Source organism: Myripristis murdjan, chromosome 7 (genome assembly GCF_902150065.1).
Source record: "Myripristis murdjan chromosome 7, fMyrMur1.1, whole genome shotgun sequence".
NCBI lineage: Eukaryota > Metazoa > Chordata > Actinopteri > Holocentriformes > Holocentridae > Myripristis > Myripristis murdjan.
In genome coordinates this window covers 13,002,047-13,015,838 of record NC_043986.1, presented here as the reverse complement: position 1 = coordinate 13,015,838, position 13,792 = coordinate 13,002,047, and the positions used below count along the sequence as shown (strand labels likewise).

The 13,792-nt window shown below is 46.6% G+C and overlaps 1 protein-coding gene across 6 annotated transcripts in view; it reads right to left on the bottom strand.

Annotated features, from left to right (window-relative positions):
* Window positions 1-1,679: 1,679 nt before the first annotated feature.
* rerea (arginine-glutamic acid dipeptide (RE) repeats a) overlaps window positions 1,680-13,792 on the bottom strand; it is a 130,158-nt gene continuing 118,045 nt past the window's right edge. For 4 of the 6 annotated variants that reach the window (XM_030055026.1, XM_030055027.1, XM_030055025.1 and 1 more), the window contains 11 exons: window positions 10,177-10,339; window positions 9,952-10,044; window positions 9,181-9,380; window positions 8,690-8,851; window positions 8,483-8,596; window positions 7,006-8,378; window positions 6,099-6,321; window positions 5,285-6,005; window positions 4,204-4,377; window positions 3,910-4,090; window positions 1,680-3,805 (listed from right to left, as the gene is read on the bottom strand). In XM_030055026.1, the coding sequence (XP_029910886.1) occupies window positions 3,772-3,805; window positions 3,910-4,090; window positions 4,204-4,377; window positions 5,285-6,005; window positions 6,099-6,321; window positions 7,006-8,378; window positions 8,483-8,596; window positions 8,690-8,851; window positions 9,181-9,380; window positions 9,952-10,044; window positions 10,177-10,339 (3,438 nt within the window). In that variant the 3' untranslated portion in view covers window positions 1,680-3,771. The remainder of the gene's footprint in view (window positions 3,806-3,909; window positions 4,091-4,203; window positions 4,378-5,284; window positions 6,006-6,098; window positions 6,322-7,005; window positions 8,379-8,482; window positions 8,597-8,689; window positions 8,852-9,180; window positions 9,381-9,951; window positions 10,045-10,176; window positions 10,340-13,792) is intronic. The other 2 variants (XM_030055028.1, XM_030055031.1) reach the window with 1 other exon arrangement.

Below are 13,792 nucleotides of genomic sequence, written 5' to 3'. Positions count from 1 at the left end.
TTAATACAGAGGAATCAATGATATGAGACTAAATTATTTGTTAAGATGCAGAGTTTTTTTTTTTTTTTTTTTTTTGCTGCAGTGAGCTGTCTGAATGAGTCAAATTCTGGCCCTGCTCCCCTGGAAAATATTGAATTACCAGCAGAAAAAGTGGAACCAATGAGTCTTAACTTCCCCACACCAAGACCAATGGAGAGGGTCATAATTTTAGGTTCGAACATGAGAGTTGTGTTTCCTGTAATCTCTAATTCTGAAAGAGGAGGAAGTGCACGAGGGGAGCTGGTTCACTCTCTGTGTCAACACGGCTCCTTTTCAGATAAACACGGCCCCGCTCGGCTGTACAGGGCAGCCACAGAGCTACCCGCTGAAGGAACACAACTACCTTCCAACTGAACGCACTAATAGCATGTAGGCTCCACTCTGCCACTGAGCATAACACTCAGCAGCAGGCCCAGTGGAGCGAGAGGAGAGACAGGAGAACGGAGAAGATGAGGACGCTCCATGTCCAGGCCCTCTCGCAACAGACAGTACGCTCCCTGTGAACAGCACAAGACATATTGCTATTCAGACAGAAAAGACCAGATTTTTGAGATTGCGTATCCTTGTGTGGCTGCCTGAGGGGTACACACAGTATTATGAGAAGGATTTGAGTTGACACAAGTCACAGTCACTCCATCGCCGGTGTGGAGGAGGAGGGTAGATGAATTATTCAACCAGCCAGCGCTGCTCGGTTCTGACGTCTTGTTGTGTCTTATGGGGAGGTGAGGCAAGCCAGCAACAACAAACGGCACCTCCTTGCAAGGCGGCCGTCACATGACAGCCCTAGGATAGAGCATCCAAGGAACCTCGATTTTCCCGAGGACAGGGCATCATTTCAGAAAGCAGCAGAAGAATAATAGCTCCCCTCTCAAAATGACAGCCATCGCTGCGGCGCACCATCACAGATTGCTGGTCTATCACTCCCCACACACTGGATGAAATGACAACTCTGCCCCGCTGATAGGAAGGCATCTCAGCCTGAGTAGGTGTTCCTTCTGGCTTAGCCTGGCTTTGATGTTATTAAACCATAACAGCGCAATATTCAGTTCATATTCACTACCTGCTGCTGCCGGGCTTCTCTCACAAAGCTCGGTATTTGTGAAACACTGAACATGGAAGGTTGAGGAAATGGAGCAGCAATCCTCTACCCATTTTGCAACACATTTCCTCCCCCGTCAAGTCAAAAGTTGTATTATTCAAGAGCAAATGTAGGACATGAGTATTATCAAAATAGAGCCAAAGGCAGCCCCGCTACTCAGCTAAAGAATTACTTTAAAAGACAGGCTGTGTTTGTGCTGTCTTCCAACTGGATGCCCATTTGGATGATCAAGGAAGCAATTTAAAATGTTTAAGGGTTCAGGTTAATGTATTTTTGTTTTGTGTATAGGCCCACTGTGGGCCCGTAAAGCCCTTTGAGACTGTAACAGTGATTAAAGGCTCTAAATAAACTAGAACACAGGATTATTGTCTCATGGCTGCTGAGATTAAGTAGTGTGCACCACCTATGACACAGGCTAAACATCCACCACCAGCTGCTTCAGTATACCCTGACACTTTAATTCCCTGTAGTGTACGTTTCACTCAGAAATCTGTCAGGATGCAGGGGAAAAAAAAAAAAAAAAAAAAAAAAAATCAAGTCATTTTTGTGGTGTAACTTAGTCGTTTATTTTAATTCCACAAATTTTTCAAAAAAATTACAAAATACTCAAATGGAGAGAACACAGGACTCACAATTTTTCTTATTATTTCTACTTTTTGTTTACATTGTGTCATCCCATGGTGACTACTAATATATACAATAAGCTTCAAGATACCAGTATATATATAAATCTTAGCAGTCAGAATTTACATTCTGCTATTGCCGCTTTGAAACAAGAAGCTAAACCATTGACAACACTTAACATCAAAGGTTTTTGGAGACACAAAAGAGGGACTAAAAGGCAAGGAAATCGTCAGGAAACGAGGCAAAGGAAGATGAGGAGTACATCAGAAGAGAGACAGGAATCGGTAGAAGATGGCGAGACGGAGTGATGGGCTCTTGTCAGGGCTTGAAAGACTTGAATCCTTATGGGGCATGACTTGGATTATATTTGCAAGCATTGAAATGGTTGTCAATTATAGTGCTCCGGGGGAAGATATGAACACTTTCAAATGTAAGTACAGTTTTTTTGTGTGGTTAAAAAAAAAATTTAAATAAATTAGCCACAGTTTTTCTAAGTGTCCATGACAGTGAAAAAAGTCTTAGTTCATGGAACAAATAAAGAACTCATATTTCATGGCCACAGAAGCAGAAAACAAACTACTGGGTGAACACTACTTGTAACAGTCAGTGTCACACACCGCGCACAAACCCGGAGACGCACAGGGCTGTGTGCATCCCTAAGGAACCTCGGCAAAGGAAAACAACGTGGGGAAAACATACACACACTTCTGTTGACCTCCTGGTCGTCATGTGTAGGCAGGCCCCCTCTAGTGTCACAGTGAACATTATTACAGCCTAGTTGGAGGACGACCCAGTGGGAAATGAGCCCTGCAACATACATGGATGACCAGACCAGATAAAGGAAGTGGACACCACAACACACCTTGCACCGACTCACAACCATTCACACGTTAAAATAATCCTAAACGTCCTATTAGGCTCCTATTACAGTATAGAAATGCTAAAATTCAGTTCCAAATGATCACAGAAATGGAATTAAAAGAACACGAAGCCATTTTACAGTTCTTCAGTTTGGCCAAATTTGTTTCAAAAATTCTAAAATCCCTTCGTTAAAACCATCGTGTTAAAATGGCGATGAGATATTTATTTTATTGACTAAAATACTGACTTCAGTTTGAATCCAATTTGTTGGAGCACAAGGATGCTGCTTTTTTTTTCAGTGCAATCATTTCTCTCCACGGCTTCAGTGTGCAGTCCACAGAAGCCTCGGTGACTAGCGTGTCACCTTTTCAAGTGTCTCAAATCGTTAACTCAACGTGTTGAGTTTAGGCATTCTGACAATGTGATGCGTGTCGAAGGCGTGTGATGAATAGATGTGGGTGTGACAGCTTTGTGGTTTACATAATGTATGTGGGACTAAATCTTACACAGCGATGTCAGAGGAACGTCAACACCTGAACTCTCAGAAACCGCTGTCTGCTCATATAATGCCATGATGCTCCCCTCTGAAACAAGGGATAATGCTTTAAAACAAATATATCGGAGGTTGAAACGACTTGGTTTGGAGTCCACACCTAGTAATAATAATAATTATAATAATAATTATATGTTTATATATACTATTTACAGACTCAAAAACGCCATGCGGTAGCTTTTCTTAAAATTATGAAAAACCTCCAACAATGTATTAAAATAAATGTTGAATTTAAGATAGCACTTGTTATTTTTCCATAAACGGCCTGACCGGTCTTGTCTTTTTTTGTTGATAAGCACAGTGTCTTGTTCTAGCACCTACAAAAACGTCAGGGAAGCTTGTCATGCAGGAGTCTTGAGGACGTTGTCACTACTGGCTATATACCAAAGAAAGTCAATGTCTTGAAAAATAATAATAAAAAAAAGTCCTTGACAGGAACAAAAATCAATATCAGAAGAATTCTCAGATGATCCACTTGGCCTTTTCCGTTCTTCAAAACTGGATGTGTTCAGAGGGCCCTTGAGTGCCTCTGCAAGACTGTTCTGTAACAACTTCCCGTGTCCTGCATCTGTTTATCTCTGTCTCCCTGGGCTGGTTACAGCTGCTTGTCGCTCTCTTTCTTCAGCCGGCTGAAAACACAGCAACATCTAGCATTAATATCTGGAAGATGCGTATATGCTTATACATCCTGCTTATTTATTTGTTTGCTTTTCCATTATTTATCACATCTAACCTGTAGTAGTCTTCCTGGCCAGGCAACGGTCCTCCGTGCATGTGGTGGTGCCCGTGGAGCCACTGCTGCTCCATGGCCAGCCTCTGGAGCTCAGCTGACTGGGCATGCATGGCCTGGAGCTGGTGGGCTGCTGACATGGGGGGTGGCAGACCTGCCGGTAGTTCCCGTGGGTATGGAGTACCTAGAGAGGGAAAACAAAATGACATTTGATCAGGCGATGGCAGAGCTTTTCATATCCAAATATCCGGCTGTGATATTAATGTTAATAGGAGTTGATATTGGCTGAGGACTTACCGAAGACTGGGTGGCGCAGCATCTCGTGTTCATGTGGCGGCTGGCTGAGGAGCGGGTTGGGGATGGCGCCCGGTGGGTAAGGGAAGCGGGTCAGGTGAGGTCCGGCTGCCAGGGGGTCTACTGCCAACGGATGGGCCCCAGAACCTGGGGGACACACAAGACATTCACCACCACCTTCTGGATGTCAGTCTTTTAGGGTCAGGGCACAGTCATTAACAGCCATTGCATGCCACAACCATTGGTGATACAAAAATTAAATACAATGTTACAATATTTCTGTAAAGCTTGACTGAAAGAGTGTAAAGATCAAATACCAAGTACAAAGGCGTTCAAGTCACAATGACACAGCATTTTGACACAGAGCTTCTTGCTTTCTTAATTAGATGTTGAAACAGGTTTGTGGGGCAAGCCTTAATGTGGCATCAAAACCAACTGGTAATCACTTTTTAAGTTTTATCTGATCTTTTGATTGGTGGAAATTTTGGTTCATGCCTACTGCTTCAGCATGACAACACCTCTGAAGGTCGCTGTACTCCAGGATGTAAAAGTAATGGGATTTTGATATATATATATATATATATATATATATATATATATATATATATATATATATATATAAAACTAAACTAAATTTAGTTAATTATTTGGCATTTATTGTTAAATATTCCGGTATGAAAGACTGAAGTCTGAGGTTCATTTCATTGTGACTTCAAAAACTGAAGAGTTTCATTCCAAAATTAGATATCCACCATTACAACAGTAAATCTGAAACCCACTCTGATAAAATGGTTGCTACCCATGAAAGAAAAAATAATATGAAGTTATTAAAGCTATCTTGATGTGTTTACTTACCAAGTGCTATATTTTATCAATAGTCCATTTTTCTCAAATACTGAGCAACATTTTTGCCCCCTAAAAGTGGATATATATAGAGCTGGAATGCAACCCTTCAAGATGCCATCCAAACATTCCTTACGATTTTATTGGTTGGTAAATAATTACATATAGATGCTAATGTGTAATTCTCTGTGTGCAAGTGTTAAAGGTGGTATTGGTGTATACAAGCAGGGCTTTCTCTCACCTTGGTGCAGAGGGTCTTGCTGGTGGAGATGGAGGTGGGAGTGAATGTGTGAATGCTGGTGGTGGTGTGGTGTGACATTGAACATCTGGAGGCGGGCGATGGGGTCATTGGCCACCGAAGCCATCCTCTCAGCATGGAGTCTCTCTGCAGCCAACCTCTCTGGGTAGCTCATCTCTGGCCGCAGCTGTGGCCCGGCGAGCGCCAGACGCTCACGCTCTAAAGGGTTCAGGCCGGGGTGGAAGGAGGCGAAAGGGTGAGGGCCGGCCATGGGGGGCAACGTGATGGCCCCGTGCCGGGCAAAGTGCTCCATGGGGTTTGTTGAGGGGTGCAGACTGTCGAGCTCTGGGGGCTTGACTTCGAAGCCAGGCTTCATCCTCTCCCTCAGCTCCCTCTCACGAATCTCCCTCTCACGCATCTCCCGCTCTCGCAGCTCCCGCTCCCGCATGGCTGGGTCAGCGTTGTACAGCCCAGGCATGTGATAGGCCAGCAGGGGGTCAGCAGGGTTGAGGGACACGAAGAAAGGGTGGTTGCGATTGGTGGGAGACATGACGTGGGGACGGGCGTACTCGCTGAGGGTGCGCAGGGCGGGGGTGTCGGGGCCGATGTACGGAGGCACGGCTGCAATAGTGGTAGGGGGGCCGTCGAAGGGTGGGCGCATGTGGGCGGGGCCAGCAATCTGAGGGTCACCCATTCTGCCCTCATGGGATGAACTGGAGGCTTTCTGTGAGGAGAGACACACGAGGTTTAGTGACAGATTCATTATTTTAACACTGTCAAATGAGGTGACGGGAGGCAAAATAAACCAAGAACTCACTGCAGCTCTCTCTGCTTCCTTTTCTCGTTCCCGCTCTCTTTCTCGCTCTTTTTCCCTCTCCCTTTCCTTCTCCTTCTCTTCCCTTGCTTTCTGTTCAGCTTCTCTCTTGGCTTTCTCCAGAGCTTCCTCTCGCTTCTTGGCCAGCTTGGACGAAGCCAGTGGTGTGAAGTAGAAGTCTGTCCTAGCACACGAGTTGTATCCTCGGTCCAGGTGCTTGTAGAACCTACGGTCATGGTGCGGAAAAAAAAAGAAAAAAGTCTTAATGCAGTCACATTACTCAGTGGAGCATCCAGATGAAAAGTTACAGTTAATAAAAAGAACTTACATACAGACAGAGCATACTAGAGCGATGTAATTCCTGCTTCATTTTGCAAGTTCAATGGCAAGATAATGTTCCATTAGATGAAAAATTGCTAGCTTATGTTAGCCCACATTAGGCCATTATTCAAAAGGAAACAAACTCCCTTGGCATTCACTTTTGCTGCTATGATGAGTATGTATTAAGAACCTCATTGCTATTCATTGGCAGTCTGAGAGCCACTTAAGCACAAGGCAACTACAGATATTCATATTCAGATGCCTCGGTTCACTCACATCTCACTGTAATTAATCTCCCTGCTCTCCATCCAGGATAATTCCAAGCCATCAGCCACTCAGAGCTCAAGGCTAATTGTGGCCTTGGATGCCTGTTTTGCTGAGGACATTCAATTTGCTGCTTACATCAAAGCCTTAAAATCTGAAGGCAGAGACTCTTTGTTGTTGACGTGTTTGAGAGCTCATCAGCATACGGAGACAAGACAGTCAGCAGCTCCACAGACTGTTGATAAACAGCTTGTGCAGGTGTACGGGGTGTTTTTTAACAGATAGTGTGGGGGTGGAAGTCAGCGTGATGTTCAGGTGGACTTACCGTGCTGATTGGCTGGCGTGGCTGGGCGTGTTGACGATGGTGGGTTCGGGGGAGGGGCTTCTCTGCGGGGGCGGGGGGCTCTCCGGCTCTTCGGTCTCGTCCAGAGGCTCCTCTTTGATGTGCACCGGCGGAAGCGCAGAGCCTGGGCCAGCACAAGTGACAGAGGCAGGAAGTGGCATGGAGATGGAAGAGGCGGAGGAGGATGGAGGCTGTAAGCCTGGCATGGAGTTTGATGAAGAAGGGGGAGGGCCAGTCGGAGGTAGAACAGTGCTGAAAGGATGAGGCGGGAATGGCGGCTGTGGCGGCCCGTTGGGGTGTGAGGCTGCAGCGGAAGGCGGCAGAGGCGGAGCCGGCGGAGGCTGGTGGCTGGCTGATGGCGGGAGGCTTTGGGACTGGGTGAGAACTGGAGGCTGCGCTGGCGGAGGCTGAAGCTGCTGCCCCTGAGGCATGAGCTGGAGGGGAGGGGGGTGTGCTGACGGAGGATGGTGGGTGGATAAAGAGCTGAGGGGTTTGAGAGCAGGTGGCGGGGGCAAGTTGGAAGGCATCTGAGGGAATGGAGGTGCTGACAGGTGGGGCGGGTGTTTGTGGGACTGTGGGTTTGGTATTTGAGGGATGGGCGTGGTTGGTGGGGGCTTGATGTGAGCCATGGACATGGGGGCAGGGGGAAGGGGCTGCTCTCGGGGAGGCTGGCCTGTACTCTGGGTAGATGACTGGGACTGGGAGGGAGGCGTGTGTGGCCTCTGCTGTGATTGGCCAGAGATTGACGATGGCGGGACCTGAGACTGCCCTACAGGGAAGCCCTGAGGAGGCATGGAGTGAGGGTGAGGCATGTGTGAGGGGCCAGCCTGTAGTGGATGTGGCATGGGAGGCATGGGGCCATGATGTGAGCTGGGTAGTGACTGGGGTGGGCCTGGGGGGCCGGGAGGTGGAGCCTGAGTCATGGGTGAATGAGGAGAGGGGAGCCTTTGAGGGTGGAGGGACGCCCCTGACTGGATAAGAGACATCGGGCTGGCCTGGGGCAGAGGCTGGGGAGGTAGAGAGGTGGAGGCCGCTGTAGGGGACACCTGTGGTGGTAGCGAGGGGGCAGAAGTTGTGGGTGGAGCAGGGGCTGTGGAAGTGGCAGAGGTGCCTGGCTGACACTGTATGACTGGAGGGTGCTGGCCCTGCAGGAGCTGCTGCTGCTGGGCGGAGGAGTCTGAGTCGCTCTCATTGTCGCGAGGGCTGGGGATGCTAGGGGAGGAGCTCCGGTTGTCCTGGTCAATGTCCTTAGGATCACTGCTGAGCTCCTCATTGATGCTGCGTCCATCAGAGCTCTCGCCTTCTCCCTCGCCTTCCCCCTCACATTCTGAAGGCGAGTCTGGCCGACTCAGCTCCTGAGGGACAGAGGAGAGAGAAATGTGCGCATAATCAACTCTAGGCACTGCTGCTATCTCTTGACACATATATGGATGAGCAAAACAAGGAACCACAGGCTTACTTGTGTCTTGGACTTTTTGGCGCTCGCCCTCTCTGGCTCCTCTGTGTCTGAAGCCCCCTTCTCTCGCTGCCGTTTGGCACTCTTCATAGGTGAGGGAACCTCTTCCTTAATCTTCTGTGTGAACAAAGCAGAGGAGATATTACGGTATATTTCACTGAGTTGAGACGGATGTGTAAGAAGCTTCCAGAAGCCTGTGCCAGTTTTTACCTTGCTGGGCTTCTTCATGGAGTCTGTCTTGCTGTCAGTGCTGTCAGTGCTCGCTGCACTGGGCGAGGTGCGTCCGCTGGAACGCAGGTCCTCGTTCGTGGGCGAGGCTCGGCCATCGGGACTGGCTGTCTGCTTCTTGCGACCACTACGTAGCGTTGACATCTGTTAACAAAGAGAACCAACACCAATGACAACCAATACGAGCCTCCATACAGAGTGGTGATCTAAGCTGTGGAAATTAACATGAAAATACATCATGTTCAGCTACAAATCAGTATTTTTCAACTTGATACTTTCTGGAAAGAAAAATACATGGACCAGTGCAAGCTTCAGTTGTCCTTGTGCTAACTGTCTAGAGAAGGTGAGCCTACTGCTTGATGGATGTCTGCTTTTGCAGTCTGGCTCGATGTTGCTCTAGGGAGAACTCTGAGGAGTACGGATGGTGAAGGTGTAAATAGAGGGATAGATGAGGAGCATGAGTGTGTGCGCACCGAGCCTCGGTTCCGTCGGGTCCTCATGCTATGCTTCCCGCTGAGTCCATCCTCTTCCTCTTTGACAGGTTTGAACATAAATGGTGGCGGGTCCACAGGCTTCTCGATGGGGGGCAGCTCACCGTACTTCTTGAAGTGAATGCGGCAGTCGGTGCACAGCAAGATGTTCTCCCGGCCCCCGTGGTGCCAGTCCTTGGAGGCTGAGGAAAGCCATTTACAGTTGTGAGATAACACAGGCCGCGAGGAACACAAACAATACATAGAAATTATTCACAGCTGCAGTAATATCGTAGCTATGGAGAATGCACTTAACTAACTTTGTAATTTAAAATGTAATAGATCTACGTATTATCTGAATCACAGTATACTCTTTAACTCTGTACTCCTCCTACAATCTGGATTCATTCAAGTTCTCATCTATAAATACCAGTGGGGTCTATACGGTCTAACGCTATAAAGCCAAAGTTATTAGCCACCCTTGTTGTGGTGGCAGTCATGTTAAGTGTCGTCAGATGGGAGGCTGGCGCTGGGAGCCAGCTGCGTGGAAAGAGGGAAAGGATAATGAGGTGGAGAGAGTGAACGAGCTGTGGGCTCATGTCTGATTTGATCAAATTAGTCCTGACATCCTCTGATGCCCATCTGTCACACAGCGCTGTGTGGCGTGGGCTCGTACTGATCACAATCAGAATAGGAATAGTCATGTAGGTCCATATGACATCTAATCGCCTGTGTGTGTGTGTCAGTGTATGTGTGTGTAGATGGAGGGCTTACTGGTGGTAAAACAGTGGCGGCAGGCGTAGCCCTTCAGTTCCTGTTCACTGTCTTCACTGTCAAAGTCATCTTCACTGGCGGAGCTGAGGTCCACTGGAAGAGTGCAAGGAAGAAAAAACAAACTTAATACACATTGCTCTTCCACCAATGACAGAAAGTGCCACCAAAATATTCCATGTCCCCCGTCTCTCTTTGCCCGTTCAGGAAGGGGTCAAGTGTACTTACAAAACTCGCTGGAGGGGGGGCGTGAGGGAGTGTTGACAGGAGTTGAGGCAGTCCGTGTTTTGATGCGGCGGAAGACAGGCTGGCGGCGGTGTCTGCGGTGGGCTCGAGAACTGGCTGCCTCAGGGGTCTTCTTCCAATAGTAGTAGAAGGTAATTAGCTCCCCCTGCAATGAAACAGAGAACGGATGCTGTTGAACAGGCAAAATAACAGGAATCCAGACAGACTGCACATGTATTTGTAATGAGGAGGAAAAAAAAAATCAATTCTGTGTGTAAACAAAGACCATAAAAATTACAAACTGGCGAAGCAATTACCATTAACATAAGGGCAGCGTACCCACAAATAGCGAAAATCCGTAAAATTGTTGCTGTGAAATGGCAAGTTTGATTGCACAAAATCTGTGGGAAACATTCATTAGCAGTCACCCCAGAAAGAAAGTCACAAAGAAAGGCCATGGAGTGGGTCACTCCATGCCAGGTTTTGTAGCTGGCCAGGCGTGTTTGTGCTGCGGCCGTGTCTGTCCCAGGATTAGGCGAGGAGGCTCACTGAATGCAGGGGTATTAGGATCAGTGCATTGGTGGCTGCCTGGGTGGCAGGCGCTTGAATGGGAACAAAAGAACATGTCGGGGAGAGCTTTGGCGCTACAAATAGGGAGTGAAATGGCTCCTCGCCCCTTCACTGGAAGAGTCAATTGAACTTTAATCAAACATTCGGAGGGGCGCGCTTGCCAGCGAGCGAGGCGGATAAATCCAGTGCACAAAAGGCCGCCAGGAAATCAATACCCAACTGAAACATTAACACATGCAATCATGGATCAGAAAGCACTTTGCTGAGGCAGCCTGTGCAAATTAACTGCCGCTTTCCGGCCACACTCAAAATAATACACAAGCCTTGAAAATTGGCGACAGGAGTCAGGGACAATTATGTAGTTTCCTGTGGGGCTTTGCCTTTCTGCCTCACCATGAACTCTCACTTGTTAGTGGTCTTCCACCAGCTCTATAATGAATTCATGAAGGGATACTCTGATTGTTAGGTGAGCTGTAAGTCACCTGTGATCTTTAAAGCCCAGAGGACACTCATCTACTATCTAAGGTCTGTTAAGCTGCTGTTCAACAAAATTCCCCTACTTTAATAGCTATTGATCGTTTTCCTTGCCCGCTTCAGCTGAGAAACTTGACATAAATTAGCTGGTGCATTGGATCTCTAAAACACGTTAACAGCTTTGCAGTGAACCGCTTAACATCTTCTGTCAAAAGTTCCACAAAAATTGCAATGGCAGGAAAGGCTCTGATGAAATGGTAAACAACTTAAAATGGTTGTAAAGCACCACTCACTCTGAACACAAAATGTGTCTTATTATGTATTTATGCAAATGAATTTGTTCAGTAATGGAAAAATAAAACACCTTGGCTACAAGTTTGTGCCAGTTATAATGGATGATTTACAAGGTGCTACTGGCTGAAAATATGACAAAAATGACATAATAGTGCAACTTTAACTTGTTAATTCTTATCTGAACAAATACAAGACTATCTCAGGCTGGTTGTTTCCTGCATTTGCTGTTAGCGAACCCTGGCCAAGGATCATGTGATTGTTTCTTTATCAATCCATCAAGCCTTGTGAATATCTGACATTAAGGTACAAGATAAGTCGTTCTCAATGAGTGCTTTGATTGGCAGAAACGGCTCAACTCAGTGGGCTTAGGCTTTTTTAATAAGATCTCCCTTTATGTAACTCTTAGGAGAAATTCATATCTAGCAGTGCCTGCAAACTCCGTCTTATCAGGCAAAGCAGCGCTGGGCACATTTACTGAGGGTGTTGGAGCTAAATGAAACCTTCTCACATAGCAGGGTCAATAAAGGCGCTGTGCTGTGGCAAAGCCATTGCTCCAGTATAAAACTGTCCCAAACTCCGTTGATTGTGCTAAGTTCACACCCAAAGACTTGTGCAGTTGAGCACATCTGGATTAGTGGGATAGATTCCACATGCCTTACTGAGTGGGAGCTCAGCAGAGAAAAATCAACAGGACTCGTAGCACAAGGCAGTTAGATGAAAAGGAGACAATGCACTTTCTGGGACAACATTAGCAGGACTTAGAACAGCCTTTAAAACAAATTTTGGATGCACCATTTCAGAGAGCAAAGCAGCCGATGCCAATCATATCATTTAAAAAGCTACTTACGCTCTATTATGCTGCCATGTGTTTGTGCATCTATTTCAGCTGGTAGAGAAGCGTCTAGTTGTTTTTCTGCGCCTGCCTCCCTCTTTAGCCTGGCTGGCCAGTTGGGAAGGCAGGACGCAGGTGCAAACTGAGGGAAGGCAGGCATCCTGATGCGAAATCTAATTGAAATGTGCAGATCAAAAGTGTCGAGTGGTGCTGAGCGCTGGCTTTGCTCTGTGCTTAATGACTGTTCTCAGCAGTGCCTCTCTGCCTCCTCACTGCAGGCTGACAACCACACGGCCTCAACAACAGCTTGGCAGACACAGGGAAAGGTCACCCTGCCCCTCCATCACTTACACTGTGTCAAGTACCATTACATTAGGCAGGGGCTAATGAAAACATTAATTTGAGATTTTCAATGGGAACTAACAGGTGTACTTGTAAAGCTGTATGTAACTGGTTGCGAAAGAAGCACCTAAACAAATTCTTAAAGTCCTTCTGCTGGGTTGAAAAGTTACTTCTGCTGGAGAGCCTGTGCTTACATGACCAAGAAAAAAAGTGCACGGTGTAGCTTATTCATGATGTTTATTTACTTGTGTGATTTCTCTTACAGTTCATAAATACCAGCTCTGATTTATGGTTGCACAGACAATGGGGGGATGTTTTCAGAGGCTAAAATTGCTATGTGGAGTGGAATAATGTAAGAAGCCTGGATGAGAGGAGCGCTGCTGTAGATGAACATGGCATTCCTGTGGCTGAGAGAGGCCTCGTGCTGTAAATTAGTGTCAAAGGGAGATTGACAGATTACCTCTTCCAACCTGCCTGTATGTCAAGTTTGGTTTCTCTGAAGCCACAGAAGTCCAATCTCTAAGACTGACTGTGTACTTTTTCCTATCATAAACGTCATTAAGTCTTGCCGTCATGCTGGTGTATGCCCTAGGCAACACTGTAACTTTCATTACCTTCTGTTTCTTCTCCATCACTGGCTGTTTACCCAATGAATCCATGCATATCTACTGAGACTTCAAAAGTTTCAAAGTTGCTTCGTCTTTATAAATTGGAGACTACAACATAACAGAAACAATTTCATAAAGCTACATCAATAATGATTCATTGGTATGTAGTGAAAAATAAAACAGAAAACAAACAAACAAAAAAAACTTAATGGAAATAGTTGAAACAGAAATCAAGAATGGCCCTGGCCTCAGCACCATAATTTTCCCTAACCCACTAAATCATTGCAGAGCAGTACAGAGTGTGCTGCTGCTCCCCAGAACATGAGATAGTGACAACATAAGCTTGGTATTATAAGGCCTTTTAGAATGCTTCCATCTGCAGGAGCTTTCTGGACGGCGGATTATCCGACAAGGAAAGGGCTTACCTCATATCACGACACTCAGGGCTTCCATTCCAGTTATTGCCACTTAAAATGGTAGTCTACATACAAGTATGCAT